The sequence below is a fragment of the Peromyscus californicus genome, unplaced genomic scaffold (assembly GCF_007827085.1).
Source record: "Peromyscus californicus insignis strain IS unplaced genomic scaffold, ASM782708v3 Scaffold_6__1_contigs__length_162567912, whole genome shotgun sequence".
In the NCBI taxonomy this organism is placed as follows: domain Eukaryota; kingdom Metazoa; phylum Chordata; class Mammalia; order Rodentia; family Cricetidae; genus Peromyscus; species Peromyscus californicus.
In genome coordinates, this window is record NW_026294584.1 from 84113638 (window position 1) to 84125857 (window position 12220).

General features: G+C 38.3%; 1 gene segment (V, D, J or C); it reads left to right on the forward strand.

Moving 5' to 3' along the window:
* The first annotated feature begins 3221 nt into the window (after positions 1-3221).
* Positions 3222-3705, forward strand: LOC128099925 (immunoglobulin kappa variable 1-12-like). The segment is given in 2 exon segments: positions 3222-3270; positions 3383-3705. Coding segments are annotated over 2 exon segments (372 nt in total).
* Positions 3706-12220: the final 8515 nt, after the last annotated feature.

Sequence of the window (12220 nt, forward strand, 5' to 3'; positions counted from 1 at the left end):
GTCCTTTGTCAGAGACTGTCTGTGCCTCCGGGGGTAGAAACTAAACAATGAAATCACAATTCTCTATCAACACTTGTTTGGAGTGGCAAGTTTTGATGATTTTGTCTTACTGCAATTTTGCAAAATGTGCAGCATTGTGGAAATGGGTGGCCTAACAACCACTAATATATGAAAGGTGGGAATCTTTCACATTATGACAAACAGACTTCATTCCACTACATAAAAATGTAGTTTTAGAACGTTGTATAATCTAGTCTTTAAAGTCTAGAATTTGGAGTTACAAACATAGCTATATATACTCACATACAGAAGTCCCCTGCTATATTTTTACATGCAGTGATTCAACTGAATAATTAAAAAATATATTCTAATGGATTTCATGTTCAAAACAATCCTTCTCTCAGATTTTAAATATTTACTTCTTCCTGTGTTGTTGTTGCAGGATTTTGATTATACTGTGTAAAAATGTGTCTATTTTAACTCTCCCAATTAAGACACAATCTGATTGGCTTAATAAAGAATTGAATGGCCAATATCTAGGCAGGAGAGAATTGGAAGGACTTCCCAGTAGAGAGAGGAATTTGGTGAAGAATCTTAGAGGTTGGGGATTTAGGCAGGAAGATGTAGAGGAAGTTCAGATGTACAATATGTCGGAGAGTTGACAAGCTTCATGGCAGAATGTAAAATAATATAAATGGGTTAATGAAATTGTAAGGGCTAGTTCAGAACAAGCCTAAGCTAAGCCTAGGTTTTCATACTTAATAAGAAGTCTCCATGTCATTATTTGGGAGCTGGTGATCCAAAATAATTCCAATTACACATTGTGGCTTGTGGTGCCAGTGTTTTTGCATGACTCTGAGATGCTGCTGCTGCTGCAGCAGAAACAACCAGGTATCCAGGTGACCTCTGAGAAAACACCAATATTCCACAATGAATTATGTTAACTAAGTTACCTCCTGAAATTTGTTGTCCAAGTATAGAATAGCTTCAAATTGATTGGCTTTGCCACAATATTGCCAAATATAACTTCTAGTTATATATATATGCTTAGGGTGTTCCAAAGATTAGGTATATTAGCTGTATTCTTGACTAATACTTTTTCCAATTTGCGTAGTTTTATCTGCTATAACTCAAATGTGTATTGAACATGTGTGTTGGAAGTAATAAATTCTCTACTACATTAATTTATGAAACTATGTTTAATATATTGTCCTCAGGATTTTCTAAGTGTTTTCAAACTTAGATCTTTTTTTCCTGATAAAATTCTGGTCTCATGTAGATCTTACTGGAATTCCTGCTTCCTACTCCCAAGAGCTGGGACCAAAAGAGTGCACCACTGAATGAATACTGGGCTCTACGCCTGGATTCATTTTTCACAGTGGACAACAAGTCTATGATTAAGCAGTTTCCCAGCCCAATATTTTCCTACTTTTGGGTAGCCAGAATTGGATTGCATATGTATGTATTCTGCACATATTTATGTGTGATAGCCTATGTAGAATTCTTCCCAATGCTGATGATGATCATTCACAGAAATAAATAGTCTCAAATCTGGTTCATTAGTTTTGATGAGAAAATTACAACTTGCCATGAATTATTGTCTGCTTTTTCCTGGGCTCCACTTGTACAAAGAACCAACCATGTCCTCATTTTAACAATCATCCAGCAAGGGCAGTCAAAAATACATGTCTATTCAATCAAGATTACCAAACTTTGAATCATCCATATTTGTAACACTAGGGACAAGAGAAGTTTCTAGTTTCTGATAAACTTGGTTTTCAGCATTTTCTTATAGTCCATTCCCACTTCTGTGAATGTGGTTCTGGCAAAGTTCTTACCCACAGTTAGTCATTGGAGAACACAGAATCCTGACCATTCCTTGTGTTACAGATGGAGAAAATCCCGACTGCAGGGTTCTGACCCTAAACACTGATCTTCTTGGATAGGAGGATCCGTGTCACATCTGTATCCTTTTCCATTGTCACTCACTGTAGTCCAGTACAGAGCAGATGCAGTTACTGAACTGAATAACCTCATACCATGAATGGAAAGTGCTGCTTAGCACCTTACAGTATTTCCAAATTTGAGAAAATAAAGGCCATAGGAAAAATTATGTCAGTAAGTTTGAGGAAAATCATTTAAACTAATGCAGTTAATATCAAAATCTCCAGTTTGGATCATTATAGAATGTGAAAATGTGGCAAGGTTTGACATTTCATTGGCATTAGAGAAATCTTTTTTGTCCATTTCTTTGATCTTAAATATTGATAATGGTATGGATCTATGGAAATGAACCTTCTCTTTCTCTCTTTTTCTCTTTCTGTGAGTGTGTGTGTGTGTGTGTGTGTGTGTGTGTGTGTGTGTGTGTGTGTGTGCATGCGTTTCCTGTTTGAGAGAATATTCACAGCCTGTTAGTACTGAGACACTAAGCCATACCAGCCCAATATTTGGTGCTATGAAATAATTGGCTATAAACTAATGTGAGTGTGAACTTCATATCTGCAAAGCCTCTTATCACTGTTGTGTGAAGGATCGGGAAAGAGCATACAACTCGTTGTCCTTTGTGAAATGGTCAGCCCTGAGAACATATATTTAAGTAACATTTTATGCTCTCAATAGATTTTATTAGCAATATATATATATACACACAAATACACATATGCATGAAATAACAAATCATTTAAAAATGGACCATGAATTTAAAAGAGACTGGGGAGAGTTCTATGGCAGGATTTAGAGAGAGAAAAAGAGAGTGAAAAATGTAATGATTAAAATTCAGTTATTAAAAAAAATAGGGAAGAAAAATCCAAGAGCTCCATGGCTTTAATATCCTCTCAAGCTCCCTGGAAAAGACTCTTTAATGATGTATGTACTTTCTAAAATTGTACCATATCAGACATTCCCTGCCATGGAGGGAAAAATAACAAGGAACTTCTACATTGAACATAACAAAACAAAATAAAGTGCAACACATAGACTGGTGCTGTTCTTTCTTGTCCAAAGGGGAGCATATTCCTTACAAATAAATCTGTGCTGCCTCTCTGTTTTGAGACAAGAGAGACCACAAGCCTTTAATGAGTCACTTGGCCAGTCCTATGGCTGTGTTCAGGCTTTGCTGATTTGCATGTGCCCAGAGCACAGCCCACTGACTGCCCTGAGGACTTCTTCATAGTCAGGTGACACCCTGTGCTAGAGTTAGGCTCAGACAAGTCCCAGCAGACATGAGGGTCCCCACTCAGCTCTTCGGGTTGCTGTTGCTCTGGCTTACAGGTAAGAAAGATAGCATTGGAAATTTATTCATCTTACTGTGGTCAGTGCTGCCTGTTTTCTGAGAAATTCCTCTTCTAACAGAATTTATTTGCTTTCAATTTTCCAATCTCAGGTGGCAGATGTGACATCCAGATGACCCAGTCTCCAGTCTCCCTGTCAGTATCTCTGGGGGACAGTGTGACCATGACTTGCCTGGCAAGTCAGAGTGTTGGTGCTTGGTTAGCATGGTATCAGCAGAAGCCTGGGAATCCTCCTAGGCTCCTGATCTATGGTGCAAGCAGCTTGGCAGATGGGGTCCCATCGAGGTTCAGTGGCAGTGGATATGGCACACAGTTTTCTCTCAAGATCAATGGCCTGCAGCCTGAAGATGTGGCAACTTATTACTGTCAGCAGGCTAGCAGTTACCCTCCCACAGTGATTCAAGCCATGACATAAACCACCCAGGGAAGCAGAAGTGAGAGCCTGGACTGCCCTGATTGCTTGTTCTGATGTCTCCAGTTGCTGACAGTCTTTCTCTTTGCCTGGATTTAAAGGCCAATGTGATGTTTTTATATATGAATCAGAGGAACTGTTCTATATCATGAATGTATGTACTCTTCCCGAGCTATAGCATTAAAAACAAGGGAGTACTTTGTATGACTTCCATGAAAAAATTAAATTTTTCCAGTGTAACAATACAGCAAGAACTGAGATTCATACAAGAGGATTGTCAAGGCCCCCATCCCCAATGCACACATATACCAAAGTGGAGTTACCATGGAAAGAAAACTTTTATCTAATTATATATAGGATTAAAGTCCTGAGGAAGCAGCTTGGTGAGATAGCTTAGTGATTAAGAACACTAGCTGGTCTGCTACAGGACCTAGGTTTGATTCCCAGCACACATACCACTGCTAGCAACTCTTTATAACTCCAGGCCCAAGGTATGTTAGACCTTCCCTTCTTCTAGCCTCTGAGACATTGCACATATATGATTTATCACCAAATATGCAGCCAAAACACCATTACACATAAAATAAAATTAAATAAGTATTAAATATTTGAAAAATCCTAAGGGACTAGTAACCAGACAAAATGATACTGGGAAGAGATTATTCTCACATTGTAAGTGAGTCCTCCTGACCACATGGTCCTCAGACAGCATGCCAACTCTCATATCAAATGCATGGAGAGGAGGAACTTTCCTCCATTAACTATTCATTTCTCTCTTTGCTGGAAAGGCAAGTTTCTTAGTTAAGTTTTTCTTTTCTTTCTTTCCTTTTTTTTCTTTGTTGGTTTTTTTGGGGAGGGTAGGGTGGGGAGTCTTTATTTGGCTTACACTTTTACATCAGTCCATCATTAAAAAAAGTCAGACCATGAACTACAGCAGAGCCAGAACCTGGAGGCAGGAGCTGATGTAGTGGTCATGGCAAAATGATGTTCACAGACTTACTCCTTTTGTCTTTTTCAGTTTGTTTTTTTTTTGTACATTTTTATTTTTTTTCTGAATACTGTTCCTTTCCCTCTATTCCTCTTAATCTCACTCAACCTCCTCTAACATCCAGATCTACTCCATTTCAGTCTCACATTGGAAAGGAGCACACATCTAGGAGACAATAACAAAACAATGTATAATAACATAAAATGAATATTGTCATATTGAAGTTAGACAAGACAATCCAAGAGAAACACAAGACAACTCCAAGAGAGGCAACAAGAATCAGAGCCCCACTTCCTTACACATTCAGGATTCACATGAAAGAACTAAACTGAAAACTATAGTACATAGACAGAGGACCTGGTGCAGACACAGGGAGGTCCTGTGTGTGCTGCTTCAGTCACTGTCAGTTCATATCAACTTTGCTCATTGTCTGTAGAGGACCTTGTTCTCTTGATGTCTTCAATCCCTTGTGTCCCCTCCATACCTTTTGCTTCCTTTTTCATGATGTTCCCTGAGCTCTGTCAGGGAGAGATTTGACAGGGACATCCCATGTAGAGCTGTGTGTTCTTCTAAGGTCTCTCTCTCTCTCTCTCTCTCTCTCTCTCTCTCTCTCTCTCTCTCTCTCTCTCTCTGAAAAATATCTCGCTATTGGTCTGTCTTAGTTCTCTGGGCTGTTTAGACTCTAGATCTTGGTTACCAAAGGAGTGTCAAGTATGAGTTCCATCTCATGGATTGGGCCTTAAGTCAATCAGACATCTGATGATTTTCTCTCAAGATTTGTGCCACCATTGTCATAGCATATTTTGCAGGACAGATTATAGATCAAATATTTTTTGTTGCATTGATGTTCACTTGGTAACCTGCAGACAAGCAGTCATAGACACAAGAACATGGGGGTGAAGTTTCCATGTAGGCACCAGCTTGACCTCTCCATGCTCAATGATTTATGTGGGTTTTTATCTTCTTCAATGGGGTCTTACTGTCAGTTTGTGGAGAGCAACCTATTGTTTTGTCAACAACCTGGCCATTCTGGGGATTTTCATGGAAGCCATTTGTCAACAACTCAATTGGATGACACCCAAATCTAGAAATGTGCTTCATTTTGTAAGAAGTGTTAACCAGTAAGAATTCTGTCTCCCTCTTTATTTGGGGAATTCATTAGGGTCATCATTGTGCATTATAGGAAGTTTGCACTGAACAAGGGTCCCATATATCACCTCAAATGCTCCTCAAATACTCTTCAATTCTAGCTGTCTTTCCTCTCATTCCCTCCTTCAATTGCATCTTTCAACCCCTTTCCACATGATCTCCTATTCTTGATGCCCCCCAAATTCCAGTCCAACCACAAAATTGTTTATATTTCCCTTTGCTTAGTACTCCCCCAGTCACTTCCTCTATTCTTGACCTCTCTGGCTATACAGATTGTAGCTTGATTATAATTTATTTAATGGCTTACTTTTCTATTGTGATAAGACACCATTACCAAGGCAATTCTTAAAAGAAAGTGTTTTTTGGGAGCTTGTAGTTCCAAAAGGTTATTTGGGGACCAATATAGTGGTGGGAAGCATGGCAACAGGCAGGCATTCATGGTGCTGGAGCAGTAGCTAAGAGGTTAAATCTTTATCTGCAAATAGTAGGCCAAGAGATGCAGAAAGCTATTTGATATGGATTGAGCTTTTGAAACCTCAAAGCCTATCCTCACTGATATTTCCTCAAACAACTAATCATTCCCAAATAGTTTCAAGAATTTATATCCAAGCATTCAAATGTGTGAACTTATGGGGGACATTTGCATTCAAACCACCATAGCAAGTGAAATTTCTAAGATAGTTCACTGTGGCAAAAACTGAGTCAGAGTTGGGCAGGTAAGGGTAGGCATTGCTTAGCAACCTTGAACTCACTGGGATTCATCTGTGGACAAATTTCTTTCAAATCAAAACACTTTCAACTGTGAACCACAACTTCACAAAGGTTCACAAACACCCCTCTCCAAAGGAAGCATTCAAGTCATTCCAACCCATGGCTTAATAGAATCCTACAGTATGGCAAAAAAAAAAACCACCCAGGAAGACATAATGGAGTAGGAGTAGTCCAACTATCCTGTCTACAACTGACTTTGTGTGGCAAAAGCATATCCTTAAAGTAACATTTTATGAAAAATGTCCTATTTACTATCTTATGCATTTACAGATCTACCATTCATGTGATTATGGGAAGATATATCATGGGAAACGGATGTGTGCATTGAAAAACAGAAAATAATATACATTAGACCTCTCAGTAATCACCTTCTCCTGTGGATGAAAAAGAGAAGCTCTTAGAACAATCTGTTGAGTAAATTTCATGCAAGAAATGATACTCTATTGCAATGTATCTGTCCTTTAATTCACTTTGGTTATGAATAAAACCCTTTCCTGATTTACTATATGTTTGCTTCTTCAATTCTTTGAATAAGAACTTCAAATCTCAGATGATAGAAGTACAGACAGGTAGTTGGCAAAATGATTGAGGGTAATGTAAAAAATGAAAAAAGTTCAGGGCACAAGTTACTTAGTGCTGCTTTAAATATGAAACAAGTGAACAAACAAAAATTCTCTTCTAACTGAGGAGGATGCAAAATGGTGGTATTTTATCAAAGAAATTATACAAATAGATTAAGCCAGTGTGATACACAGAAGAGAAAGAATGGAACTATAAATTTTGCCTTTTCAATCTATATATGTATTTTCACCATGTTTATGAACTGTTGAGATTTTCTTTGGAATAAGTGTGTCTGTATGGATACGGTACTGTATTTACATCATTTTCACCCCTTTATCTCCCCAGTTCAATCACCTCCATATCTTTCTACCATATCGTCTTGAATCACTAGGATTTACACTGATTATCAGCCTCAAAGTTTTCCCTCTAGGCTCTGCCTTGGCTGATTACCCATCTCTCCAGAAGAGGGCAATACTAACACACGTTTACCTAGATAAGGACACCAGCCTTGGTACTGAAAACCACTGTAAAAATACAAATTAGAGGAATAAGTTCCTAGCTCTTGACCCACTTTACAGCCACAAATATCTTCAGGCCTCTGAACACTTCTGTGAGACTTGTCTGAGCACATTTCCTTGACACAGCCACTGCGAGCTGGTGACAGTGTAAAGCTTCTACGAGAAGCTCATGTCTGTTTGTAACAGAAGTCTTGGCTGAAGAGAATCAACGCCCTAGTTCCTCTACAGATCAGCATGGAGCAGAATACTGCATTCATGGTAGATACTACGAAATCATAATTTATGTTTCCTTTAGTTTCTAAAGTGAACGTTAAGCAGCTTGTGGCCTCTGTGTAACACCCCTGAAAATACCTGGCTTCCAGACCACAAATTGGGACCCTTAATGGTTTTCCCAGTACTTTTGAGGCTCAGAGCCATTCAGTTAAACTGGGATGGATGAGCAAAGTGTTAGGTGAGCATCTGACTGATCTGGGGAAGGCAGATCTGGGGCCTTGGGTTTTCCAATGTACATTAGAGTCATCCTTAGCTGACCTATATCACGGAAAAAAATAAATACCATACACTGCAAAGTAGAACCTGTCATTCATGTAAGTCAAACTAAGCCTGGCTATGAGGAAACATGTGGGGAATACTCTGGACTAGGAGTAGGCGATGCTGTCGAGAAAAAAAATAAGTGATTTGGGACTAAACTGAATCAAATATTACAAGTAAGTGAAATGACTGATATGTTTATGAGACAAGAACACCCTAGCCTACACTCAGCTGTTTCCATATTTACTGCTTGGAAGTCCTGGATGGATACTACTGGCTTTTAAAGAATGAACTTAGAAAAGAGAAGTTGGTAGTCAGAGACAGCCACCACACAACACTATGGGTCTGCTTGTGCAAACTGTCAACATGCTGCTACTCACTCAGTCCTGTCTGGAAAAGATGGGAAGTTCCAACTCAAACCCAGGATTGTTTTTGTCATGGAAGTTTTGTTTTAAAAGTAGCACCTTCTTCCTTTCCTCCTTTTCTCCTCCTCTACTTTTTATCGTCATCTTTTTATTCTTTGCATAGTATGTTTGGTATGAAAATATAATGGAATCTTGATTTTCACTGATTTCAATCTCTTTTCATCTTTCCCTCCACAGTATTGATTGGAGAAATTGTTCTTACCCAGTCTCCAGAATCCCTGGCTGCTTCTCAAGAAAAGAGGATCATTATCACTCACTTATGGGTCCACATCAAGTGACATACTTGATTACTTCCACTGGTACCAGCAGAAACTAAAAGCAAATCCTAAGGTCCTGATTTATGGTTCCTCCAAGCTGACTTCTTTAGTCACAGCTCACTCAGTCTCAGTGACTCTTGGACTTGCTACTCTCTCACAATAAGCAGTACAGAGGCTAAAGATGCTGCAACTCAGTACTGTCTATAGAAGAACAGTATTTCATTCATATGATTCTACAAACTAGACGAAAAAATTTCCAGATTCTGAGGACTTTGCTAGTTTATCCTCTGAAGATGCAGTATGGTCAAGAGTATGATATGGGACAGAATCTCTCAACATTTCTGCAACAGAATCAAGATTGAGTTTCATTCAAGTACTTTCAGCCAGTCCACCTGGCAAAGAATAAAATAGAAAATACAGATGGAAAGAATTAGATAAGACTATCAGTGGCCCCAACTTGTGGGATCCTGAGCAGAGAAATGTTTGAGAGCTGTTAGTGAAACTTCCTGACCTGGGCACTGATCCTGACAAGGAAGTCACTGGGCTTCAAAGAATACACACAGGAGTTTAGGAATTCATATTTTATAAAAGGTTCCAATTTATGGGGGAGAGAACAGAGTAGTCCTTTGTCAGAGACTGTCTGTGTCTCCTGGGGGAAGAAACTAAACAATGAAATCACAATTCTCTATCAACAATTGTTGGGGTGGCAACTTTGATAGCTGAGTCTTATTACAGTTTTGCAAAATGTGTAGCACTGTAGAAATGGGTAGCCTAACAACCACTAATATATGAGAGGTGGGAATCTTTCACATTATGACAAACAGACTTCATTCCACTACATAAAAATGTAGTTTTAGAACGTTGTACAATCTAGTCTTTAAAGTCTAGAATTTGGAGTTACAAACATAGCTATATATACTCACATACAGAAGTCCCCTGCTATATTTTTACATGCAGTGATTCAACTGAATAATTAAAATATATATTCTAAGGGATTTCATGTTCAAAACAATCCTTCTCTCAGATTTTAAATATTTACTTCTTCCTGTGATGTTGTTGCAGGATTTTGATCACACTGTTTAAAGATGTGTCTGTTTTACCTCACCTGATTAAGACACATTCTGATTGGCTTAATAAAGAATTGAATGGCCAATAGCTAGGCAGAAGAGTATTGGCAGGATTTCCCAGCAGACAGAGGAATTTGGTGAAGAATCTTAGAGGTCAGGGACTTTGGCAGGGAGATGTAGAGGAAGTTTAGATGTACAATATGTCGGAGAGTTAACAAGCCTCATGGCAGAATGTAAAATAACCTAAATGGGTTAATGAAATTGTAAGGAGTAGTTGAGAACAAGCCTAAGCTAAGGCCAAGTTTTTGTACTTAATAAGAAGTTCCCATGACATTATTTGGGAGCTGGTGATCCAAAAATTCCAATTACACATTGTGGCTTGTGGTGCCAGTGTTTTTGCATGACTCTAAGATGCTGCTGCTGCAGCAGAAACACCCAGGAATCCAGGTGAACTCTGAGGAAACACCAATATCCCACACTGAATCATGTTAACTAAGTTACCTGAAATAACCTAAAATTTGTTGTTGATGTATGGAATAGCTTCAAATAGACTAGTTTTTCCACAGTATTGCCAAATATAACTTATGATTATATATATATATATATATATATATATATATATATATATATATATATATGCTTAAGGTGTTCCAAAGTTTATGTATATTAGCTGTACTCTTGACTAACAGTTTTTCCAATTTGCATAGTTTTATCTGCTATAACTTAAATGTGTACTGAACCCGTGTGTTAGAAGTAATAAGTTCTCTACTACATTAATTTATAAAACTGTTTAATATATTGTCCTCAGTATTTCCTAAGAGTTTTCATACATAGCTCTTATTTCCTAATAAAATTCTCATCTCATGCAGATCTTACTGGAATTCCTGCTTTCTATACCCAAGAGCTGGGACCAAAGGAGTGCACCATTGAATGAATACTGGTCTCTATGCCAGGATTCATTTTTCACAGTAGACAATAATTCTATGATTAAGCAGTTTCCCAGCCCAATATTTTCCTACCTTACAGTAGCCAGAATTGGATTGCATATGTATGTATTCTGCACATATTTATGTGTGATAGCCTATGTAGAATTCTTCCCAATGCTGATGATCATTCACTGGAATAAACAATCTCAAGTCTGGTTCATTAGTTTCCTGAGCAAATTACAACTTGCCATGAATTACTGTCTGTTTGTTCCACTTGAACAAAGAATCAACCCTGTCCTCATTTTAACAATCATCCAGCGGAGGCAGTCAAAAATACATGTCTATACAATCAAGATTACCAACCTTTGAATCATCCATAATTGTAACACTAGGTACAAGAGAAGTTTCTAGTTTCTGATAAACTTGGTTTTCAGCATTTTCTTATAGTTGGGCATATTTCTTACCCACAGTTAGTCAGTGGAGAACAGAGAATCCTGACCATTCTTTGTGTTACAAACGGACAAAAACCTGTCATAGGGCTCTGGCTCTAAACACTGATCTTGGATAGGAGGATCAGTGTTACATCTGTTTCCTCTTCCATCGTCACTCACTGCAGTCCAGTACAGAGCTGATGCCATTACTGAACTGAGTAACCTCATAACATGAATGGAAAGTGCTGCTTAGCATCCTACAGTATTTCCAAAATTGAGAAAATAAAGGCCATATGAAAAATTATGTCAGTAAGTCTGAGGGAAATCATTTTGACTAATGCAGTTGATATCAAAATCTCAGCTTGGATCATTATAGAATGTGAAAAGTGTGGCAAGGTTAGACATTTCATTGGCATTTGAGAAATCTTATTTGTCCATTTCTTTGATCTTGAATATTGATAATGATATGGCTCTATGCAAATGAACACTTTCTCTCTCCTCTCCTATCTCTCTCTGTCTCTCTCTCTGTCTCTCTCTCTGTCTCTCTCTCTCTCTCTCTCTCTCTCTCTCTCTCTCTCTCTCTGTGTGTGTGTGTGTGTGTGTGTGTGTGTGTGTGTGTGTGTGTGTGTTTCCTCTTTGAGAGACTATTCACAGACTATTCACAGCCTCTTAGTATTGAGACACTGGGCCACACTACCCCTATGTTTGGTGCTATGAAATAACTGGTTATGAATTAATGTGAGTGTGAACTTCATATGTTCAAAGCCTCTTCTCACTGTTGTATGAAGGATCAGGGAAGAGCACACAGGGAAGTTGTCCTTTGTGAAATGATCAGCCCTGAGAACATACATGTAAGTAACATCTTATGTTCTCAACAGATTATATTAGGAACAC